The 24885-nt window shown below is 44.0% G+C and overlaps 2 protein-coding genes across 7 annotated transcripts in view; one reads left to right on the top strand and one right to left on the bottom strand.

Moving 5' to 3' along the window:
• Positions 1–4432: 4432 nt before the first annotated feature.
• Positions 4433–10112, bottom strand: DYNLT2 (dynein light chain Tctex-type 2). The gene is made up of 4 exons (XM_006277400.4): positions 9998–10112; positions 7614–7829; positions 5645–5803; positions 4433–5044 (listed from the first exon to the last, which is right to left on the bottom strand). The coding sequence occupies exons 1-4, from the start codon at positions 10082–10084 to the stop codon at positions 4934–4936; spliced, it is 573 nt and encodes a 190-aa protein (XP_006277462.1). The 5' UTR covers positions 10085–10112; the 3' UTR covers positions 4433–4933.
• Positions 10113–10174: 62 nt separating this feature from the next.
• ERMARD (ER membrane associated RNA degradation) overlaps positions 10175–24885 on the top strand; it is a 33485-nt gene continuing 18774 nt past the window's right edge. For 4 of the 6 annotated variants that reach the window (XM_019479834.2, XM_019479835.2, XM_019479836.2 and 1 more), the window contains exons 1-5: positions 10175–10259; positions 15081–15249; positions 18551–18690; positions 19327–19428; positions 23149–23238. In XM_019479834.2, the coding sequence (XP_019335379.1) occupies positions 15081–15249; positions 18551–18690; positions 19327–19428; positions 23149–23238 (501 nt within the window). In that variant the 5' untranslated portion in view covers positions 10175–10259. The other 2 variants (XM_019479838.2, XM_059715202.1) reach the window with 2 other exon arrangements.

The raw sequence follows: 24885 nt of genomic DNA on the forward strand, positions 1-24885 counted from the left end.
CGGGGCCGCTCTCCCCCGGGACGGGGCACGGCATCACCCGTCTGAAACACCTCCGAGGATAGAGAGCGTGGCTGTGCCGCAGCACTGTGGTACCCTCCGGGGCTGTCCACACGTGCATCCTTGAATTTACTGCGGGTTAAGCAGGAATAGACCGGTGTCTACACGTGCCTGACGGCGCCCTAACTAATTGGGTGTAAATTTCATTTCTATCAAACTTTCGCTCAAGTCGGTGTAAGGTGCTGTATTTACCGCATGGTTATTTCAGAGACTGCGTGTGGAGGCGCGCCCTCGTATCCATACAGCAGGCCTAAGTGGTGGCAATGCGTGGTGCAACACCACCCTGAACTTTGTTCCCAGGTCTGTGACATGGGAATAAAAAGCCGGCATCCCTCAGTGGGGGTTGTGATCAAATCAGTATGCGTGAGCTGATGCCAGGGCCTTGCTGGCACCAGGGCAGGGAATTGTAGCTGGCTTTCTGACTGTCTTCGCATTCCCCTCTGTTGGGTGATCAGAGTACTGGGCCAGTGTCTTTGTTTTATATCTAGCCTTTTTCCTTCTTCGCCTGGGGGCTGGACCCGATAATCTCGTGAGGTCCCTTCCAGCCCTAATGTCTGTGAAATCTATGAGATCTATGTCCTTAGATCAACACGGCTGCAACCAACACCCTCAAAACATGGAAGATACCACATTTTGCTGTTTGAAATGGAAACTTCACAATATGAAAAAGAAAGAAGCCAAACTCAACAGCGACATATATTTCCTAAGCCTATGCAAGAAACACAGCCTCGTTCCCAGAGGACTGAACATCTACAATACTCTGAATCAGGGGCGATGCGTAGAGGGGGTGCATGCGGGTACACATGCACCCCCTGAGCATGGCGGTGGACCCCCTACAAAAAGGCTCCGCCAACACTGTTGACCCCTGCAGGCAGTCGCTGCTTGCCACCCGGTGCCGGCAATGTCTACGGGCAGTCTGCAATCCCTGCTGGCTGCTGGTGGTCACCAGCCCTTGGTCAGTACTCAGCACCGGCGGTGTCTGTGGGAGCTCCTTGCTCACCACCACTGGGCTCCTCCCGCAACCGCTGTACTTCAGCTGCTGCCATACCCTCCTAGCCACTGGGGGCACAAGTCGTTCATGCTCTGACTACTACACATAACTCTGCTATGCCCGGTGTGACAAAAGAAATCATTCCTAGTTGGGGGGGGGGGTATTGTAACGCTTTAATGTTACGGTAGTGCAAGAGCACTGGTGTAGCCGTGATGGTCCAGAAATGAATGTGAGGGGCAAGGATTTCTTAGGGTGTTGTCTTTTACGGTGCCAGTTGGGATCAAGTTAAACAAACTTTCCAATGCAAGACCTTCTTCCTCAGGGCTCTGATGACATGGAGCCAGGCTGAGCGGGTTTAGTCGCTGTGCCTGGCTCCTTGTGATCAGAGCCCTGAGGAAGAAAGTCTTGCATTGGATTTAAACAGTCTTGATTTAAACAGTAAGGAAACTGGCAATGATCCATTCTCCTTTGTCAAGCGTATGCAGTCTTTGGAAATATCAAGGAGGTGGCAAATGTAAGTAAACAGCCAACCAAATAAGGTGTGTATCACAACATACTGGACAACTGTATGTACCATGAAAAAGAATATTTTAGAGCAATGTCTGCAGCTAACTTATTCTACAGTGCTTAATAGAAAGAACATGTGAAACGCACAGCACCATGGCAAATATACAACACTGAAAGACAAACTTCACATCTGTTCAGTCATTGAAGTGTGGATTTCCTTCCCCATGTTCACATAAGTCTCCCAGCAAGACTAAAGTAATTTAAAGACGGAACAAATTAGATGTATATCATTACAGAAAAGTTAAGAGTCTGATCCTGTGAACAATTAAGATGTGCGTTTTTACCCGCATGAATAGTACCATTTCATTCACCATGTGTGGTCTTACAGAAGTCAGTTACTCATATATTTAAAACAGTGATTTTCGACCAAGGGAGTATGGCTCCTCAGGTGCCTTGAGATCCTTTCAAAGGTGCTGTAGGAAACCACATAGTGTTAGCACTCTGAGGTGTGCAAACATGATTCACAAGATAATCTTCTCTCAAAAAATTAATGAAAACTAAGAGCTGACATTTTCTGAGAGGGGCCTTGAGCCTATAAAGGCTGAGAACCACAGATTTAAAGAGAGGTAGTTAGCCATACTAGTCTGAAGTCAGGCAGAAAGCAGTTATAAACTAACTCTGATGCTCAAACTTTTGGACCCGTGGGCCAGATAAGTGGCAGGGACCTGGTCCGCAGGCAGGACTGGGCTTCAGGCCCTAGCAAATTACGCCACCCATGCCCAGCAGGATTAGGTCCTGCACCACCCCTGTGTGCTGGGATTGGGCTTTAGTGCTGTGCCATACTGCCCAGCCTGAGAGGCCAGCAATGTAGGGATGCAGTCAGGCACCCACAGCAAAGTGAAAAGGGCAACTTCAGGTTGCTGTTGAAATAATTGTGAATACACAGCTGTCAGAAGCAACTATCTCCCCAACATCCCCCCCAAGTTGGGGCACAGTGGTTACCCCTATCATCCTCCCCGCAATTATACCAGTGTTGGGGCTTTCCCTAGGTCCAGACACTGAGCAGCAGGCAAGTGACATTTAATGCTGCCAGTGCTCCCCCCAGGTTTTTCAGCATACTGGGGAGCCCTACAGGCTGGGTGACACGGCTTGGGAGCCAGGTGTGGCCTGTGGGCTGGGGCTTGAGCATCCATGGACTAACTTATTCGGAAAGGCATAACCTTTTGGTGGCTACAACCTACTTTATCAGATGCTATGAATGTATGCAGTAGCCTGTAGCCTATGAAAGCTTATGCCTAGTCTTTACAGGCATTTTTACATGTGCTATGGGATGCGGTGCCAGGCACTTTAGTTAGCAAGCCAGGCACTTTATTTAAAAGCACCCGTGTGTCACGTGTATCAGCATCCCAGTGCTGAAAAAATGGCGGCAGGGCACTTTGAAATAAAGGTCATCGAATATGTTTTATTTGAAAGCACCCTGCCGGCTTATGCCTTTCTATACACACTGGGACTCCATGCAACTGTATACAAGTCCTAAGGTGCCATCTTCCCCTGCCTTTGCATATTTAAGAATTTGCAGAAGTGGGACCATACACGTGTATTTAAATGCACAAATAAGAAAGCTTTCATTTGCTTAAGTGTTGATTGGACTGAGGCCCAATGTTTAGCTTGAAGCCAAGTGTGAACATTTATAAGCAGACATGTAACTAGGCAGTTCTGCAGCACATGGGGCAGTGGTTTCCTCACCTCTCTAAATTGGAGCCCAGGGTTGGTGCCCCCACCATCCCACCTCACTTATGCTACTGCTTAAGTGACATTTCTAATCTGAAGATCTGTCTGTGTTAGAGGTAAGGGCTTGGTAGTACAAAACATTACTGCATTTACTCAAATCCAAGATGAGGTGCCCCCCTCCATTAAATGGGGGGGGGGGAATGCTCCTCATCTTAGATTCAAGTACAAGGTGGCTGGTTTGGTGGGTCAGGAGGCAAGTGCTACAGCTCTGACTGACCCACAGTTGTGGTTGTAGCTGCAGCTGCTGCCTACCCTCTCTCCTGCAGCCTCTACCCCTTCACCTACCCCCCAGAAGCTACCACCACCCCCTGCCCTGAGCCCTCACTTACTCTCTGGCTCCAACAGGGTCCATTCCCACTCCAGCCTGGGGCAGGGACATATAGCTGCTCCAGCACCAGCCCAGGCCAACCCACCAGCAGCAGCCTGCTACCAGGCCAGGTTGACACAGCTACATGACCCCTGCCTTGGGCTGTAGCAGGGATGGAGCCCTGCCAGAACCATTGGGGCTGGGTTAGGGGGCAGTGGCTGTGTGGGGGGGGAAAGCGTAGGTGGCAGAAGGGGAAAAAGGCTGTGGGGGGCCCCAGATGGCGGGGCAGAGGTGGGGGGAAAGACCAGGGACAAAACCTGGGGAGCAGGCAGCAAGGGGGACCAAGTGGAAGGGGAAAGCACTGCGGGGGGAGGTGCCAAGGGTTGAAGGCATGGGGAAGAGCAAGGGGGAAGGGGACTCAGGCACTGTTTGGTGCAGGCAGCAGTGGGGCAAGTGGAGGGGAGGAAAGGTATAGGGGAGCAAGGGACAGGGGTCAGGCTATCTATCTGATTCCCCCTGCTGCCCGCCCCTCACCAATCCTTTTACTGCTGAAGTGGTGGGGACCATGACTTTAAGACAATATCCCAATAATTAAATTGTGTACATGGAAAATTACAACAAATTTATGAATTTTCCATTATCAGAATCTAATTATTGGGAAGTCATTTTAAATTCAGAATAACTTAGATTTGGGTAAAGACAAATTTACACAGGATGTTCCAAATTTCAAAATACCAAACTGTTTAACAAGAAGGATAAGAAGTAACAGTTGACTAAAGTAGAGAGAGAAAATATATTTAATCTAATCAAAGTTTTTTAAATATAAGTTACATTACAGTGGCTTCTTATACCAGGTCTGTACAAACTCTTCCTGTGCAGCTTGATGAATATGACAAGACCTAGGGGAAAATACAATGTTACTTTTCTGTTGCAAATTCCACCTCCAAAGGCAGAACATTTTGCTTTAATGAATGAAATTGTTAAACTGCAGTTTGTTATAAATCCATTGCTTAGCAACTGCTGGAAGTGACATTTGGTACCTTGCAAGATGTGGCCTTAAACGTATCATTAATTTTTAGACACAGAAATGCAGTAGACATATAATATGCACAACACACACACAAATAAACTAGAAAGAATTAAAGTACAGTATGTGGATTTTTAACAAAACAGCTATTTTAAAATTTAAAAGAAAGCATTCAACAATAATATTTTGAAAGGTTTTGAACAAACATTCACAATGCTGTGAGATACATTAATAGTTGCAGCTTTTAGAAAAATTACTCAAAATAACAGGCAACTAGCAAAGCCAATACAACAAAAGATTCCATTTCACATTTAGCTGAAACCCAGTCATCCCTTGCAACATCCCAGAGCCATCTGCTGGCAATCTATATGGGAGAAAAGAACAAAGTACATAGAAACTCATTAAGTAGCACAAGTCTTAAGGAAATATTTTTTCACTTTAAAAATGTAAAATGAACATGCAGCATTACAGAGATACTGCTAGTTTATATGACTGTATTAAAAATAATGGATATAAAACTGCAAAATTACAAGGGGCATTACTAAATTCTTTATATTACATTATATTACTTGTATTAATTATATATATGTTTCTATATCATATTTTTATGTTACCGCGAAATATGTTTTTCCTTCAAAGAAAATCACATTTAAGAGATCTGACTTTCCAAAACCTGGAAGGTAAAAACTGTAATTAAGTGGTTTTCTCTCTGTTACCAAATTCACCGAAACAAAAGGTGTAAAAACTCCACATGCCCTCCATATACTGACATATGCATATGATAGATTATTGCTACGTGGCACCGTTGCTCCCTGTGTACCTGAATTCCAAGAGCCACCTTCCACTAATTCACTGTGGCTCTCAACCACCCCAAATGTGGTTCAAAGTGCCAGGAGACATGATACAATTCTAAACTTTTAATTTAGCTTTGAAATACCATGAGCAAACTAATTTGTGTACTCACATTTATTGCCTGACCTGTCTTTTCCACAGTTAGTACTGTTACTACATACTTATAACGATCAAAGCCCATTGCCTTGACAGATGCTATTATTTCTTCTGAGAGTGAAGTACACAGGAAGTTGCTAGTTGCACCATCATAATTAACTTCCTGAAGTCTATTCTATCAAAAGAGTTTTAAAAAATTATGAATTTTTAAAAAAAAAATCTCCATCATGTTTTTTCTCTAAAACTTTCAGTAATTTTAGCTACAAAGAAACAAATAAATTGCTTGAGTGCTAGCACAAAAGATGATGCACACCACACAAATAAGCTATCCTTTTTACTGTGAAATAATTGCATTAATAATAATAATGTGACCTTTAATTACTTTTAACAATTTTCCTTTTAGTTCTATATATAATGAATACATATGCATTTTCTCTTTTCTTCAGGCTCAGCCTAATGGAAAGGAACCTATGAACATGCTAGTCTGCATATCTACAGCATGTCTGTAGTGAGATATGGGGCAGAAAATTTTCCAGTGCTTTATTTTTCCATGGGAAATTTTCCATTTCTAAAAATTCATTATTTCATAAAATTCATTAGTGACAATGAATGGATGCCAATACAATATTAGGCAAGCTTGACAGTTTCAAAGTTGTAATTCATGTTTTTAAGGTGATTATCCCCAGGAACTTTGTGAGAAAGTACATTTATGTTTTGTGGATTTGTAAACAGAAGGGTAAATATACTCACATAATAATCCAAACCAAAAATCAAGTTATGAATTCACCTAATTGGCTGTGCAAGTCAAATCAAAACCAAAGCACGGTATATCATGCACAGGTCTTTGGGTGTGCTAAAATTAGTGGGTCGGCAGTTTTCAGTGCCTTCATTTTTTTTTTAAATTTAAACAAACAGTGTTTGGGAAGTACATGCTATTGTGTATTGCCTTTACATTTTTACAAGTACTCCAATAAAAATAATTTCTTTCCACATAAAGCTTTTAATTTGTTTGAATATAAGATTGAAACCACATTAAGTGAGCTGTATTTAATTTTTTTCCTAATCAAATATTTCAGTTCAAATACTTGTGGCTGTTGGGACATAACATTAACATGGATGTACTTTTTTAGTTTTGTTTACTAAATATAAGTCAAACAAACATGCTAAATCAGGGCATTGGACATTTTTCTGGAAAATTTTCCCATTCAAAATTTTCCAGAAAACCACTCTGGTTACAGGGGTTAGTTATAATTTTTCAGGGTAACTATTAGAAATTTCTCTAGTATTTAGCAGCTGCAGACTGTCTCTACAAATTCTCTGGAGAAAAATCCTGCATTTATTTAATCTTGATCTTCGTATGTGACAATGAATCACATGGTAATGTTACAGAGGTATTTCACTTTACTCTTAAATTGCATATCACCAGAATAAAAAATTCGCAAATTTGCAATTGAGTTTTAGGGGTGTACTTCTTGCCATTTTCCAGTTGGTCTAATAAAAGGTATCATTTTGGAACCAAGAGTTCTAGTTTTTTGTATGTCCAATTGAGTTTTAAGTACTCTATTGTGGAAAGTGCTCTGATACATCTTTAAGTTGATCTAATAAAAGATATCAGATTCACCCGAAAAACCTTATCTGCCTATGTCCTTAGACCAACACGGCTACAACCTACACCCCTGAAACATCTCAATACATTAACATAAGAATGTCAGAACCTTCAGCTCCCATCTTCATTCCATACTCAGCAAGAAACTTGAAGGTTGCGCCTTTCAGGATAAGACCCACTGTGATGTTAAGGATGGATTTATAACAGTGTTTAAACTTTACTGCTATATTAAGTCTCCAATCTTACAAAGATCTAGATGCAGTCTTAATGTTAGGTACCTTTACAGGGCCCCATCTAGTCTTTGCAGGACTGGCACTTAACTTTGTAGTATAATTAAGCATTTTATACACTGACATTTTAAATGAAAATACTACGCTACCGTTAGCATCTGCTGAATCTTCTTTCTTACTAAATGAGCCTGGAATTTATTGTTTGGCTCCATTCTGTATGTATTGGCATATCTCATTTTTGTCATTGCTTTTAGTGCAAATAATTCAGTTTTCCCAAACTCTGCCATAGACTCCTCTTCCATTGGTTCTGTACCACAAACATCATGGCTTGAATTTCTGATTCTTTCTTTCAGCAGCTGTGCAAACTTAAAAAAAAAAAAAGTAAAGCTTGGTATCATAATTCAATATATGAGAATCAAGTTTTTTTAAGAACCAAAAGGAAGAAAGAGGCAGATTTTGTGAGAGATATTTTTATGAGATACTTGAAAAGACTACACGGCAAATTGTTCATTTCTGTTTTGGGTACTAGAAGAGAAACCATTAAAAACTCTCAACAAGAACAGCAAACACTTCCACAGGCCTATATCAATTAAAATGGGAAAAAAGCCTTGGCATGAGAAAAGGTAAAAATGGAAATGTAATGTAAAACAGAAGCATTTTAATTCAGGAATTTGCGAAGTTTTTCGGCAGAGAACAAAAAACACCCACAACTTCCATTTGTAAGACGTTGGCATGCCAGGGACAGATGGCAGCAGAATAGCAAGGGGCCCAACCCTTGTAGCAGCGCAGCCATGGCCCCTTCCCCACCACCCGCCTTGAGGTGCATATGTACCCATCCCCAGCAATGAGCCAAGCTGGGGCTGTGGACACTGGTGCAGCCGCTTCCAGTCTTCTGGCTGCCTGCCACAACTCAGTAGTTAGAAAAACTGTTCTTTGCAAGCTTTCGGGCACAAACATCCTTCTTCAGGCATAGGGAGAGTCTGCTGGTATTATATGTTCTCCATGGTGGAATAAAAGCCAGCACACAAAATGCACATCTGTGAAAATGCAGGTCTGTCAGTGAGGATCAGAGGGGATGGGAGACAATAGGTATGAGACAGGTAGGTGGGGGGAGGAAGGGGGAATGTTGGCCTGGTGATAGCATGTAGCCAGTAAAATGGAGAGGATTACTCTATGCACATTTCTCACAAGATAACTACTCTCTCTCCAGTCTCTCAGTTCTAATACACAAAAGGATTTTACAAAATACTTCATAACCAAGCCCATGAACTACACTTCATAAATCTACTGGATACAAAAGCTCATGGACTAAACATTGGATTTATGACACATTATAAGTTGCCTAACATCCAGTAACCCCAGGTAACTTCTCTACATTTTACCAGCTACATTTTATCACCAGGTCAACATTCCCCCCCACCTTTCCCCCCACCTACCTGTCTTGCACCTATGGTTTCCCATGGCCTCTGACCCTCACTGCCACACACTTGCATTTTCACAGACCTGCATTTTGTATGCTGGCTTCTATTCCAGTGTGGAGAACGTATAACACCGGCACAGTCTCCCTATGCCTTAAGAAGGGTGTTTGTGCCTGAAAGCTTGCAAAGAACAATTTTTCCAACTACTGAGTTGGTCCAATAATGGGAGTCACATTTACCTAAAGAACCTGGTTTGCATATGCCCTTAAAACACCACAGCTATAACCAACCCCTTGCACTCCAAACCCTACAGAGAGAAGAGGTATCTCTGGAATTTACAGGCTCAAGAATGGAAGAATCATCTGAAAGCAGCCACCTGCATGCTGCAGCCCTATCCACACAGGTTCTGGAGAATCCCAGCCCCAGCTGAACTGCAGCTCACTTTCCATTATGAAGCTTTGCTTTCTGGTCATGCAAACTCAGACCTCTAAGCAGGGCTAGTTGTCAATTTACAAAGTTTCAACTTCCTGAGGTCATGACACTATGGTGGGGAGTTTGATGCTAGGACCTTTGTGCTGCCCTTGGGGGAGAGGGGGAAGGCAGGCCCTTCACGTCACGCCTTTCTCCTGAAACCTTCCAAATGTGCATAAAGACATTTGCTTGCTTCTGGCATACGTCAGGCCTGGCAAATGGACCCTTTCTCAGCCTTTGTTCTCTCCGGCTACCTTCTATCCACTGGGCCCCTTTTCAGACTCTCAAAAACACCAGGCCCTATGCCCAGCTAGCCCCCTCACAGACCTGGCTGCCTTGACCTCAGGGAGAAGATCCCTAGTGGGTCAGGAAGGCACCAGCTGCCCAAACCACTGCTGTGAAAAGAGGCCCCATTCAGAGCCTGATGGAAACAACTCGGCTGAACAGGGCGAGGTCGGGTACTCAGCCCAATGCCTGCCATGGGTAGCCACTGAACCGGGCCCATGAGACAATTTGTACATGCGCACGACACCAAACAGGTCCGCCACGGGGGCGCATGCGCACTAGGAAATCAAAACGGGGCTCCTCCCTCCCAACAGCTGGGGGAGTGGGGCGCGCGCGGATGCGCAGCCCGCGCCCCTCACATTCTCTTTCTCGAACATGCTGGTGCGCCGCTTGGCCCCGCCCCCCGGGAGCGGCGGCTGCTTCAGCTTCTGCCCCGCCTTTTCCATGTGGCCGGCGAGACGTTGAGGGCCGGGGGCAATCAACGCCCGCCTCTGCCTCCGTCTCCGTCTTCCCCCGCGCAGCGAAAGCGAGGCTTTCTACCTTACGCGTGACGTTAGCAGCAGCGACGGTGAAACGTCACTGATTGTGCGCCGGAAAGAGAGGCACCCGGAAGTAACGAAGGTAAATGGTGGTAGGAGTTGTGGTCCCCTTCCCACCCCTGAAGACAAGCTGGGGGCAGGGTAATATGATTGCGGGGGGGCAGTAATGTGCCCCTCACTCCCGACCATAACCCCTCACCCTCCAGGTGCCCTACACTTCTGACCCACAGCCCCTGTATTCCCTTACTCTCCCCAGCCCTGCAGCATCTCCCAGGCTGCCCCACCCCTGCAAGCAAGGGCATACAAGGCCGGGCCATGCAGCTCCTTGAAGTTCCCCCCCATTCCTTTCTCCTGCTGCAGGGGCAGGTGCCTCCCTCGATCTGCTGCAGCACTTGGACAGCTTTCCCCAGTACCAGCAGGCACCTACTCCCTACCACACACCCCCCTATTCTGTATACACACACATCCACACCTCCTGACACTCCCTAAGCCCTGGCCCTCCAACCCCTGCCCCCACCACCTGCATCTAGCTGCCAGCAGTGACCAGAGATGATTAAGTTCAGGATCCTGAGGAAAGGAAGGATGGAGAGCAGCAGAGTAAGGACCCTGGATTTCAGAAAAGCAGACTTTGACTCACTCAGGGAACTCATGGGCAGAATCCCCTGGGAAGCCAGTTTGAAGGGGAAGAGGAGTCCAGGAGATCTGGCTGTACTTTAAGGAACCTTTCCTGAGAGTGCAGGAACAAACCATCCCAATGTGCAGGAAGACTAGCAAATATGGTAGAAGACCTGCTTGGCTTAGTTGGGAACTGCTCAGCAAACTAAATCACAAAAAGGAAGATTAGAAGAAGTGGACACATAGACAAATAAATAGGGAAGAATATAAGAGCATTGCTCAGGCACGCAGGGTTGAAGTCAAGAAGGTCAAAGCACAATTGGAGTTGCGGCGAGCAAGGGACATGAAGGGTAACCAGAAGGGCTTCTACAAGTATGTTGGTAGCAAGAGGAGGATCAGGGAACGTGTGGGTCCCCTACTGAACGGGGGAGGCAACCTTGTGACTGAGGATGCAGAAAAGGCTGAAGTACTCAATGCCTTTTTTGCCTCAGTCTTCACAGGCAAGATCAGCTTCCAAACTACTGCATCCGGCAGCAGTGTTTGGGGAGGAGGTGAGTAGCCAACTGGTTAAAGAACAGGTTAGGGACAACTTAGAAAAACTGGCCGAGTACAAGTCCATTGGGCTGGATGGGATGCACCTGTGGGTGCTGAGAGAGTTGCTGATGTGAATGCAGAGCCACTGGCCATCTTTGAAAATTCATGGTGGTCAGGAGATGCCCTGAATGATTGGAAAAGGGCAAACATAGTGCCCATATTTAAGAAAGGGAAAAAGTAGGATTTGGGGAACTACAGACCAGTCAGCCTCACCTCAGTCCCTGGAAAAAGCATGGAGCAGATCCTCAAGGAATCCATTTCTAAGCAACTGGAGGAAAATAATGTTATTAGGAGCAGTCAGTATAGATTCACCAGGGCAAGTCAGAGCTCAGAGGGTAGTAATCAATGATTCTATGTCTAGTTGGCAGCCGTTACCTAGTGGAGTGCCCCAGGAGTCAGTCTTGGGACTGGTTTTATTGACTGAGAGGGGTCTTAATAGCAGCCTTCAACTACCTAAAGTGGGGTTCAAAGGAGAATGGAGCTAAACTGTTCTCAGTGGTGGCAGATGGCAGAACAAGGAGCAGCTGTCTCAAATTGCAGCAAGGGAAGCTTAAATTAGATATTAGGAAGAACTTTCTCACTAGGAGGGTAGTAAAACACTGCAACAGGTTACACAGAGAGGTGGTGGAAGCTCCATCCTTAGAGGCTTTCAAAACCTGGCTAGACAAAGCTTTGGCTGGGATGATCTAGTTGAAGCTGGTCCTGCTTTGAGTAGGGGGTTGGACTAGATGACCTCCTGAGGTCCCTTCCAACCCTAATTTTCTGTGATTCTATGATTCCATCACCCTGCCTGTCTGTATGCTGGCCACATATGTTTGCATGCGCAGACGCACATTATGCTTCTGCCTCCAGTCACTGTCCCCCCCCCCCCATTCCCCCAGCCCAATGCATCTCCTTGCTAAGGCAAGCTGGGAAGGGCCAGAAAAAACTTCAGTGCTGACCAAAGCCAAATCCAAAACACTTATTGATATTTTTAACCCCCCCCCCCCCCCCCCCGACAGAGATGGGAGGACCCAAAAAGAGGACATGTCTGGGAAAACCCAGATGTATGGTTACCCTAGTAAAGGGAAAATAGAAGTTTCACTTGCAGGCTGTGGTTCTGGTTCAGATGGAAGCAAAAAACAGAGACCTTCATTAGAATGCAGAAGAAAAGACTGAGGGGTGATTTAATAGCTGCTTTCAACTACCTGAAGCGGGGTTTGAAAGAGGATGGAGCTAAACTGTTTTGAGTGTTGGCAGATGACAGAACAAGGAGCAATGCCCCCAAGTTGCAGCAAGGGAAAAGCCCTGGCTGGGATGATCTAGTTGGGGATGGGCCTGCTTTGAGCAAGGGGTTGAAGTAGTCCAGTGTTTCTCAACCTGTGGGATGCATGAAAGGGTTATGAGCCAACTTTAAAAATGAATTCTCTTTTAAAGGAGAAAAACAGAATTGGCAAAGTTTCAGCCTGCAAGGGGGTGCTTGGGGCCACCCTCTGTAAGGTGCCCCCCCCCCTCCCCCTGTTCTGCTCCACTGGGGGAATGGGTGTGGGGGCAGTGGGTTGGGAGTGAGGGCCTGGTAGGCTGTTTTCTACTTAAACTATTTACTGGGTTGGAACTGGCCATCAGTGTTTACAAATGTGCCCTGGTACAATAAAGGTTGAGAACCACTGGACTAGATGACCTCCTGAGGTCACTTTACGCTCCCATTTTGTATCATTCTGTGGGTTAAAAACCAGTCTGCAGGGCTATGAAATGGGAGCTTTGTGGCTAGGAGCAGCAAGCGGACAGCAGCATGGCAGAAGGAAGGCTAGCATCATGGGTGGAACATCAAGACCATTAAAAAGAAGAGAGGGTGGTTAGCACTTGTGGAATGAAGAGTTTGTCGGGACCCAGGGCAGCCGGCCAGCAGCTCTCCCTGACTCCCACCTGGGCAGTTAAGGGTCCGGGGCCTTAGAAGGCCATCAGGCGGGTACTTGTGACGCTTGGAGTGGAATTAATTAGGCAGACGCTTATCGGTTGCAAAGCAAGATTATTTACTCACGCCGTCAAGGTGGTGAATAGCAGAGGTCAGAGATACTTGGTTAGTTACAGCTTAAGGTTCGTAGGTCGTATGTCAGTCTGCATAAGAGTTCGTCGGTCGGGCAGATAAATGGAGAAAAAAGTCGGGCCGGCAGGTCGTTGATTTACGTCTGATTAGGTCGAGACAGGGGAGACTGACAAGTGATCAATTTGTTAGTTATTCTCACGCATACGTTCAGAGGTTTTTCAGGTGTGTGCGCGGAGGTCTCCCGTTCTTCACGGAAGTGAAGACGGGTTTTATTTGTATAATAGCCAATTGCTTTTTGCCATGTCATAAATTTAATTAGAATCGCCAATTACCTAGTGGTCTTTGCTAGGGTATTATCTCACAGGCTTACTCCCTGTTTTCTCTGACCAGTTATAATGATTTATGTACAGCATAGAAGGCTAAGTTCTATTTCATGTTAGTGTCACAGTTATAAATCTCTTTTTGACATGCGCAGCAAAAAAAGCGGTTACTATCATTATTATTAACCCTTAGTTAACCTAGTGCAGAAAAAAACTGTTTTGAATGGTTTTACTTGTTTGTAACATGGGCACTACTTAATTTGGTTGTGACAGAGTTTAGAAGAGATCCAGTGGATTCTAATGAGCCATGAAGTCAGTTGACTCCCTTAGTGGCTGCCTGGCTAGAAATGCTGCTGATATGGACAGACTTGCCGGGTTTTGGGGTTGTTGTTTTTTTTTCAAATGATGCTTGGCATGTCTGGCTAGGAATTTATTTAGGGTGTCCTTTGGCCACATTCAATAGGCAAGTTTCCCATTTTTTTTTTTTAACCCCTTGACTTTAACTACCCAGCCCAGAGCTGGGACTAAGGTGGCCTCTTAAACTAGTTTAAGTGCCTGCACTTAATGGTTCTACATGGTAATTTGCTCTCTGGATCTCTAGCGAAAAAAATTACAGTAGAGTCAACCTAATAAACTTATATCACAGTGTTTGTTTCCTTTTGTGTTTACTGTTAATAAATAAGTTCCCAAACTAGATTCATACTCAGAGTGGTTTGAGAAAAATCTTTTACCACAAAAAAAGAAATTTTAACTTTTTATTAATTTAAATTTTTCAACAGAATGAGTTACTCTTTATAGAGGTGGCCCTTGAATTGCTGTGTTGAAATTGCTGTATTGAATTAGATTTGTCATCTACCTAGGCTAGTGCCCTCCACTGACTATGGCTAGTACCAGATGCCTTGGAAGAAAGTGGATATCCACTCTAGACAGATGTGGAACATTTTGGCCCCATAAAAATCTTGTTTTAATTCAGAATAATTAGTGGGACTGGTGGTCTTTCTTGCAAAGTTGCTGTGATGTTGTGATCTTGTGTAATGTTATGTGAGACATAATTATCGATTCTGAATGATGGTGCCAGCTAGCTATCTTGCTTTGCAAGTTAGCCTTGATTGCTACACTGTACAATCATGGAGAGTGCTTAAGGGTCCTACCACTGGGCATAGTTAATTTACAGAGTGGGCATGGCCTCAGATGAAGCAGAGTGTATCACCTTGTAGAATACAACTTCAGACAAGCTCCAAGTTACAGGGTTGGTTCCTTCCCCCCACCCCCAGCAGTAAATCTCTATGCTTAAAATTAGTTGTTTCATAGTCATTTCTCATTACTGTAAATGTATTTTATGTTCCAGATGTCATTACCTGAACCAATCACCACCTGCCTTTCTCCTGCTGTGCATTATATGGTTTGCAAACTTGGATTTGAGATAAAAGAAAACTATGATATTAATAACTTTGTGTCTAAACGTGGTGAAGTAAGTTGGAGAACAATCTCGGAACGTGTGTGTTACCTCAAATCAGGTTAGTATTTGCTATGACTGAAAACAAAGCAAAAGTACACCAGAGGTTAAGTAAACCCAGACTAATTGGGATATTTGATTGTGGTGCAGCAGTTACTGCACTATATGTTATAGAATTCAGTTTCAAGAGGAACTTTAAACCTTAAAATCCCCTTCCTGAAATGGTAAAAACCAAAACACAAAATATATATTTTCAAGTACTTGTTGCATTTTTCATTGTGGCTTGGAAAAGTTACTGTAAGAGAGAGAATATTTAAAGCAAAACAAAGCCTTCTTTTTGGCATCTTCTCCCTCTCCCCCTCCATTGGTTTACATCCTTTCTTAGCCACCTGTTGCAAGAAGATAAAATGCTTTGACGTGCTGTTTTGCAATGCTGTTTCTCATTTAGTGATTAATGGAATATCAGTTATATGGTGGTGGAGTGTTTGCCTATAGAATAGAATGTGTTATAACATTTCAACCATTGTGGAAGGCATGACGGGACAAATCTGCTGAATTTTAATTTGGCAAGTTTGCTTCAGGGCAAATGCTGTCCCTCATTTCCAAAGGCAGCAAAAGAGAGATGTGATGCTGTCTGCCTTGGTCTGATGTTCAGCGGTAGCCAACCTGTGGCATGAGCAGCCTCTGCATGGCATGTGGCAGATAGATGGGCCAGGAAACAGAAAGCAGAGCAGCAGGTTGAGCAGGGATCAGAAAGCAGAGCCACAGATCAGGTAGAAGAAGGGCATTGGAGTGACATTTGGGGAAGGAGCAAAGCTAACTTTTGGCGGCCTAACCCGCAAAAAAGGTTGGCCCTACAATGTTAGGTCAACTTGGAAGCTATTCTCTTGGTTACAAATGTTGACAGTAGTTTTCAACCTTGTTAGACTGGAGGCATCCCTAGGAAAATGCCAGACTTGAGATTTTACTCACTTTTTTTCTGTGAATAGAGTGCAGACAGAAAAATAATAGACCAGTTTTCTGTTGCAAAGAACTCTGATCACAGCAGGTCAGAATGTTTTAAATGCTCTGGATTCCTATATGAAATCTGAGATTTTATATTGTGAATCAAGTTTGCATACCTGACAGTATTGATGTTGTGGGGCACCCCATCGCCCTTGCTAAGATTTGCTGCTTTTTGCCAAAGAGTGATATTATTATAAAAAAGAACTAGAATGAAGGACAAGATCTTCAGACGGTGCAAACAGTGTTTCTGTATTGGACTCTATGGATCTAAACCAGGTATGGGCAAAATACAACCCACAAGCTGGATCTGGCCTGCAGGCAAGCGCCCACCAGTTGATTTGGATGTGGCCCATGGCTGCCCCCATAGTGCTCCACATGAGCTGAGCTCTGCATGGGGCAGTCCACACTGTGCTCTCATCTGTACCTGCTGGTCCCGGCCCTGTCTCTGCCCCAGCCACTGTACACAGTAGGGCTGTGCAACAACGGGTGTTTTGATTTGGTTTTGGATTTGGCCATTTTGGAGGGACAGTGATTTGTTTCAGTGTTTTAGATCACTGTTTCGTTTCAATTAGGCTGAATCTGTTTTGGAGTTTCAACACTTTTTTGGTGATTCAGCCATAAGCTATAATGGGGAATCACTAAAATGCCTTTAACTTTGTTATTTCTTGCCTGATTTGAATGAAAATTGCAGGGATGGTAGCCCATTCTGAGGGCATGAAGCCTGCCAAGTTTCAAGGAGATAGGTGCAGGAGTTTCTGTGAAACTGCACCTCAAACTGTTCAAAGCAAAACTCATACCACTTGCCAGTGGCAGCAGCATGCTGTCATCCTATATGCAGATCCAGGGGCCCACGCCCCCCCGGGAGGACTGCGGAGCTGAGCCAGACTCCCCCCGGATCTGCCTGTGGGATGACAGCAGGCTGCCGTCCCTCCCCCAGAGCACTGGGATTAGGAGGTATCTTGGGGCCAGATCGCAGACACTGACCAGCTACAGATGTCAATATCAGAGCAGTCCTTTACCCCCTCTTCCCTTTCCCTTTTAGTTTTTGTTTCCCTGCAAGCCTGGCTGTGAAACTCCGAAATTTTCCTAAACATTTCAGATGGTTTCATTTCGTTTCGGAGATGTTTTGGAGCCTTCCGTTTTGTTTCACATTTGGTGTTTCAGACACCAAAATGGGCCAAAACACCTCCAAAACGAAACGGCTGCCTAAGTTTCGCACAGCCCTAGTATACAGCTTCCCTGCAGGGCTGTAACCATTTGGATGCTGCTTGGCTCCCCACGCCTCCAGCAGCTCCTGCCCCCCTCCTCTTCCTACCCCTCCAGGATGGTGGAGGGAGCTGCAGCAAGGCAGTTTCTGCCCCAGCATGTGGGGCTCCAGCTCTCGGCTGCCCACAAGTGTCTGCATATCACGCTGGGTGCACAGAGTGGATAGAAAGTGGCCTAAAGCTGGAGCCTGAACGCTGGGGCAGGAGCTGCATTGCTGTAGCTCCCACCCCTTCTCGGAGAGGCAGGAGGAAAAGAAGGAGCTGCTGGAGGCTTGGGAAGCCAAGCAGCACCCAAGTAGCAGGAGCAGCCCTACTGGGAAGTTGTGTGCTGGCTAGGACTGGGGCAAGCTGCGCTGGGTGGGAGCAGGTGGGCTTGGCCCCATGCATAGTGCTATGGGGGCAGCTGTGGGTTGGACAGGGTGGGAGGTGCGGACCTCACCTGTGCTGCCCAAGTGAGCTCTGCTGCATGCACCCTGCACCCCTAGGCAGCGCTTGGGACCAAGTGCACAAGCAGTGCCCCACCACCACACACACACAATGTACAAGAATAAGACTGCATTTTTAGCTATTTTGCCATTGCCTCCGTATATACAACTCAAACAGCATAAATCAGGACAAAATATTTTTTTGAAATAAAATTAAAATATACTAAAAATCAAACATCTATTATAAGATATGATTTGTTTTTATCTATAATTTGTTAAAATGATATCTTCTAAAAGATTTTCTGTGTCCAGCCCTCAATAGCTGACCAAAACTCGTTAAGTATCCTTCTGGCCAAAATAATTGCCTGCCCCTAAACTAAATTCTAACTTACTGAATTTCCATTGTTTGCATGCCCTTTTTAAATATAAATTTCCTTATATGGGATGGGCATTTTCTTTTGTCCTGTATTTTATCTTCCCTTAATATTTTTCATCTGCATCCTATAGAGCAGTAAACTGCCAGTAAAATACTGGCAAAATAGTGTGGGTTGGCCAAAACATTCCTTGTATGAAATATATACATAAAATATAGAATATTTAACTTCTTATAGCCTTTGAGAGAGGGACTTTTTGCTGCTGTGGTCACACTTCTGTTTTTTACTTTAAGATCAAAGTATTGACTATGTCAAAAGTGTGCAACTGCTAGGACCTGTATGCGAATCTGTTCACTTACACCTACGATCCCTGACCACGGAACAGTTTGAAGTTCAGTATGCATTGTGGTTCCAGTGGACAAACGCAACTGAGGTAAGATAACGAATATTAGCAATCATTATTTTGGCTTATGCAGTGCTCTGTGGAAGGTTTAGAACCAGATCACACAAATAAACAACAAAGTACATTGATCTTCACATTCTAGTTTTCAGAATTTGAAATTAACCTACCTTGTGTGTAGGAGCAACATAACAATATTGAAGTGTATTCATTTCCTGCTTTTGTTGACCTTAGAATTACAATTTATGTATGTGTATTACCATTATAAAAGTGAATAAAATGTTTTGGCCTGTCCCAGCAAAATACTTGCAGGATTGTGTTTGCTTTTTTTCAAGGATCTTTCTTTTTCTTTGTCCACTTCCTGGACAAAGGTCTTCCTTGAATAGTGCTTCTATGGGTATTACCTGGTCTGGGAGTTGTAGGCTAGCTGTTGGGTGTTTGTGTTTAAACAAATCTCAAGTGGTGATTATTCAGTTTGGTTTCTTCTGGAGCCTTATTTCAGGTTCAGAAAACTTGTATTTGTAGAATCAGTAAAAATGTCCCTAGGGACTGCTTACGAGATTTCATTTCAGCTAATCATATTCACCTTTGGTTTTGATAATTTTAATCTTTTTTTTAATATCAGTGCACTGGCAGTGTGAAACAACTTTCTTTCTTTTAATTTCACAGCTATTTCTTGAAGTATTTGGTGTTCTGGAGCGTATGCAGGTTACAGCAATTGCACTTAGCTTAATGAAACTAACATCCTGTCTGGAACGAGCTTTGGGTGATGTAAGTGCTAACTGTTAAGTTTGTTGCATTTTTGGTTTAATAGGTTTAATAGGTTAAAAATGGACTTTGAGCTCTTATTACACTTGAGAAACTAGGATTGCATTGCATATGGTACTAGATATGGCAGCCACTTAAATGTACAAGCCCCATGCAGTGCATTAAAATCTAGAAGCCAGCTGCTAACTACAGTTCCTGACATAATGGCCAAGTTAGAGGAGGTAAGTCATTTGACCAATTAGGTTGAGGAAATAATAGAATAAGAGCAACTTCAAAAATTTGTGTTACTTAACCCTTCTCTTCCCCCCCCCCCAGTTTGTCTCCTTTTATTATGATCATTTTAGAAATATGTGCATAAAATCTTATAGCTATTTCAAGCTTATTTGTTTCAAAATTCCCTACTTATAAATTACTGCAGCATGTTGGGTTGTTCAATACAGTATCCCACCCCATGCTGGTGAACAAGTTAAGAGGCTGTGACTTGGATGACTACACAGTCCGGTGGGTGGCAAATTGGCTGGAGGGTCGCACCCAGAGAGTCATGGTGGATGGGTCGGTTTCGACCTGGAAGGGTGTGGGCAGTGGGGTCCCGCAGGGCTCGGTCCTTGGACCAATACTCTTCAATGTCTTCATCAGTGACTTGGACGAGGGAGTGAAATGTACTCTGTCCAAGTTTGCAGATGACACAAAGCTATGGGGAGATGTGGACACGCCGGAGGGCAGAGAACAGCTGCAAGCAGATCTGGACAGGTTGGACAAGTGGGCAGAAAACAACAGAATGCAGTTCAACAAGGAGAAATGCAAAGTGCTGAACCTACGGAGGAAGAATGTCCAGCACACCTACAGCCTAGGGAATGACCTGCTGGATAGCACGGAAGTGGAAAGGGATCTTGGAGTCCTAGTGGACTCCAAGATGAACATGAGTCGGCAGTGTGACGAAGCCATCAAAAAAGCCAATGGCACTTTATCGTGCATCAGCAGATGCATGATGAATAGGTCCAAGGAGGTGATACTTCCCCTCTATCGGGGGGTGGTCAGACCGCAGTTGGAGTACTGCGTGCAATTCTGGGTGCCACACTTCAAGAAGGATGCGGATAACCTGGAGAAGGTCCAGAGAAGGGCCACTCGTATGGTCAAGGGCCTACAGACCAAGCCCTGCGAGGAGAGACTAGAGAAACTGGACCTTTTCAGCCTCTGCAAGAGAAGGTTGAGAGGCGACCTTGTGGCTGCCTATAAGTTCATCACGGGGGCACAGAAGGGAATTGGTGAGGATTTATTCACCAAGGTGCCCCCGGGGGTTACAAGAAATAATGGCCACAAGCTAGCAGAGAGCAGATTTAGACTGGACATTAGGAAGAACTTCTTCACACTTCGAGTGGCCAGGGTCTGGAACGGGCTCCCAAGGGAGGTGGTGCTCTCCCCTACCCTGGGGGTCTTCAAGAGGAGGTTAGATGAGCATCTAGCTGGGGTCATCTAGACCCAGCACTCTTTCCTGCTTATGCAGGGGGTCGGACTCGATGATCTATTGAGGTCCATTCCGACCCTAACATCTATGAATCTATAAGTAGAGTCAATATCTATATGAAATGCGTCATCTTACTCTATCAGCCTTCCCTTTTTGTAGTGTCCGTGCTTTAGAATGGTATTTGGTTAAAGTGGTCTCTGATGACAAGGATTACTTATTTTTAAGGTTCTTTGAGTGATTATTTGCAAAGACTAACAGTCTCTACTGAATGTGAGGAATACTATGGTAGTGGATGCAACTGCACTAAAATCCTTGGCACCATAGGAGTCTCATTCTGTAGACTGGCAAATTCTACCAATGCCACTTAAGTATGTAGCACCAAGAGAGTTTTCTCTAAGACTAGCTCCAGACTCTCCTCATTAAGAGGCTACCACAGATTATTGCAAACATCCCATAATAACAGTACTGAGACAAAGCACTGGACAAGTCAGACTCTCCATAAAAAGCAGTTTCTTGCCATTAAAGAAGTAGAGCAGAACTTCTTCCTCCAGGTATCCCTCTTCACTACCATTGGGTAGCACAGCAAGAATTTGAAAGCACTGAAGAATCTTTGCAGGGAGTAGGAAGACCATAAAGGTCCATGGCATACCTCAGCTAGCTGCTATGAGTGTGTCCAGCATACCTTCTTTGCTACCCATATGAGCCATAGTTGTACTGGTTCCCTAGGGGTGAACCCCTGCATAAGACACCTAAACTCATCTGCAGCTTTCAGAGCCAGGTCTGTTTCACTGAATAAATCACTATGATTAATTCAACCCTAAGATAGGGAAGGAGAGAAAATAATCAAGGACGACCACTTTCTAGAAAGGCACTGGTCTCCATTCATTTCACCCTTTCCCAGATGATGCTGTCAGTCCTCCATTTACTGCCCACCTGAAAGAATTAAAGGTCTTCCAGGACTTGCCTCAGATGAACAAGGAGATGTGTTGGATTCTTCCTGGGAGTCATCTGGGAGAAGTTGCATACATGATGAATGTGACAGAATCCTGTCAAGCAACTCCTCTTAAGCCAGTGGTTCTCAACCTTCTTAGACTCGCACACCCCTCGTTAGACTCAAGGTACTCTTTGGAAAATGCCAACTCTTAGCTTTCACCTGTTTTTTCACTACAGAAAAATAAGAGAACTTTTTTTCTGCAGAGAATTGAGAAAGACCACAAAAGGCCGGAATGTTTTTAACGCAATGAATTCCTACTTGAAATCTATGGGTTTATCTTGTGAATTATGTTTGCACACTTAACAGTACTAACCTGCAACACCCTTGAAAGAATCTTAAGGCACTCCAGGGTGCTGCAGAACCCTGGTTGAGAATCACTAAGACACTTTCCAGACTGCTGTCAAGGATGTGTCTGCTGGATCCCCTGTGTGCTCTAAGTCTGCAGTTGAAATAGAGTCAAGGCATCGTCAGTGGCCCTTGGATATCTTCAACACACCATCCCTCAGAACTCACCACTGAAGGAGTCCCATACTAGTTTATAGCAAAAATATACATGTGCAACTCTAAGTGGCAAACCTATATATGCATTATGAATTCTGGTTGCATACATTTTTTTTTAATGCCAGTGGTTGATACAGCAAAAATGGTTGAACCCTGAATCTGTGTCAGTGTGCATCCATCTCTGAAGTTATGTCCCACTCAGGCTGGAAACATTAGCTGGCTGCTAAATCTTATTGGTTGGCCATTTAAAATGTGGAAATAGTGAGCTGGCTGAGGCCTAAACAGACTGCTCTGTCCAGGTTTCTTGTCATAATGCCAGTATTTGAAGAAATTGAGTTAATCTTTTGGTAATAAAAGAGCTAGCTGTTAGGAGAATAAATACAAAAGGAAATCCTTGTAGAGGCAGGCAGAAAATATTGGGAAGGGGAGGCAACAGACCCTCACTGATTTCAAGAGAAGGTGAGCTTGAGCAAGAGGCATTGCATTCAGGGCTTTTAGTTTTCTAAATCATCTGAATTGTCTTTTTGTAAAAGCAAGGAGCCAGCGCTACATTTGGAAATTTGGTGGCAGGCAAAAAGATAGATGGGGCTGCCTTTATTTCACAATAAAGCCCATAGTAGAGGTTTTATATAAGTATTTTGTTTGATCTATTGACTGTAGTTATTGGCATAAAATATTTAAGTCTTTGTATACTTGAAGCATGCAGATAATGTGCATTGAGAGATTTCTTTCTGAGCATATCTATCCTGCTTTGACTTTTAAGGTATTCTTGCTAATTGGGAAAGACTGTCCTTTTCTTCTGAGAGACTTGCTTGCATCTCAGGAGCTTGCTGGAGTCTTTGGACGATCTGTGGTGAGTGTATAGTTTTCAAGTTAGAGCCTATTGCCTGTAAGGTAGGCTTTCCTTTTACCAAATGGCTAAGTGTAACTTAAAATGAGCAAGTTTGTAAATAGTGTATTTTCTTTCATACCACACACCCCCACATAAGATGCACACCTCTTTTTTGGAAAAGGTAGAATGAAGAAGAAAAGATTTTTCTAGAGTTTTGGCTGAACAGGTCACTCAGCTTTCCTGGTCGAGCAAAAGCTACAGTTATAGCACTTTCATAGCTGAATTGCTGGCAGGCCTTCAGCCAAACAATGAAACTATAGCTACTGCTGAGCACTGGACTGTATGGGTAGGGCTAGGATTTTTTTAAAAGAGCTAAAAACAGTCTTCAGGACAGCACAATTGTCAACAGAAGGATAACTTGATTAGTGAAAGGAGAGAGATTCATTAACACCTGTGGAGTGAAGAGCAGTAAGCAGGAATCGGGTAGATTTATAATGAGTCATGAAGTCAATTGACTCCATAAGTGCAGAATTGAAAAGGAATAAAATCAGGGTGTGAAGTAACCACTACACTCCCTTCGGATCTGCCCCTCGACTTTTCCCTCCCTCCTTGCAGGTGCCAGAGGGAAGAGAAAGAAACAAGGCAGCAGTCAATTTGCAGCATCTCCATGTTTCTGTTCTGGGCAGAAAAATCAGCTTCCCCACTTGAGATGCACACTTCAATTTTGGGAGACTAATTTTGTGGGAAAATGTGAGTGGGTGATTCTCTACACGTGCGTTGCAGTGGAGTAAATAATTGTATGGTAAAAGAGTATTTGTATCGGTCAGTAGTATCCTACAGCAGAGTTAATTAGTTTCCTCTGGCCTAATAGTGCTGTATGTGTAGACGATGACACTTTACTGCAGAGCTAATTAGTCAACTACAGTAAATCACACATGTAGATGCCCTCAGAATGTATGCTGCTTCAAGAATCCAATTCAGAGGCAGGCAATTATTTCTAATGGAGGGCTGCTTACTGACTTTTGGCAAGTCATCGAAGACCGTGTAACAGGCAGCCAGGGCAGATAAATATTTATTTTCTAAATTGTTTAGGGGCCGTCAGGTAGAATAGCCTGGCGGGCTGCATCTGGCCTGCGGGCCACATTTTGCCCACCCCGATCTAATTTGAGTGTTTTGATAATACATGTAGTTCAAGCTTGCAGATAAAGAATATTGGCAGAGGTTGAAGGGATTTTTTTTCTGATTCCCCAGATTAGTAAGCCACTTTTTTTTTCCTTGTTAAATTAGAATACAGTTATCAAATTAAATTAAACTGTTTTGGATTTAGATTGCAAGTGAGAACAAAATTTCACCCCATTTGTTTGTCTTTCTGTATCCACATAGTTTGGAGCTTTTGTTATCAACTAATTGCTCCCAGTGTATACCCCGTTTTATGTATGCAAGCTGGATAGCGTGCAGTCAAGACAACAAACCTCCCTTTTAATTCATTTGCATTATAGCAAATGAATTTTGTGGCCTATGTTATAAACCAGGACTGATCAACTAAATTGTCAGGAGTTTGCAAAGGAGCATCTCTTGGAAGATACTAATAGTAAGTGAAATAGTCTCAAAGAGAAATACATACAAGGGTTCAAATGATATATTTCCTTATGTGGTAATCATTCTCTA

The sequence above is a fragment of the Alligator mississippiensis genome, chromosome 1 (assembly GCF_030867095.1).
Source record: "Alligator mississippiensis isolate rAllMis1 chromosome 1, rAllMis1, whole genome shotgun sequence".
NCBI classification, from domain to species: Eukaryota; Metazoa; Chordata; order Crocodylia; family Alligatoridae; genus Alligator; species Alligator mississippiensis.

Excerpts from the sequence above, each read along its gene's own strand:
- DYNLT2 (XM_006277400.4), bottom strand. The coding sequence starts at position 10,084 with ATGGAAAAGGCGGGGCAGAAGCTGAAGCAGCCGCCGCTCCCGGGGGGC. Across the intron at positions 7,830-9,997 it reads GCATGTTCGAGAAAGAGAAT|TTTGCACAGCTGCTGAAAGA; the intron begins GTGAGGGGCGCG and ends TTTTTTTTTAAG. Across the intron at positions 5,804-7,613 it reads AGATTCAGCAGATGCTAACG|AATAGACTTCAGGAAGTTAA; the intron begins GTAGCGTAGTAT and ends CTCTTTTGATAG.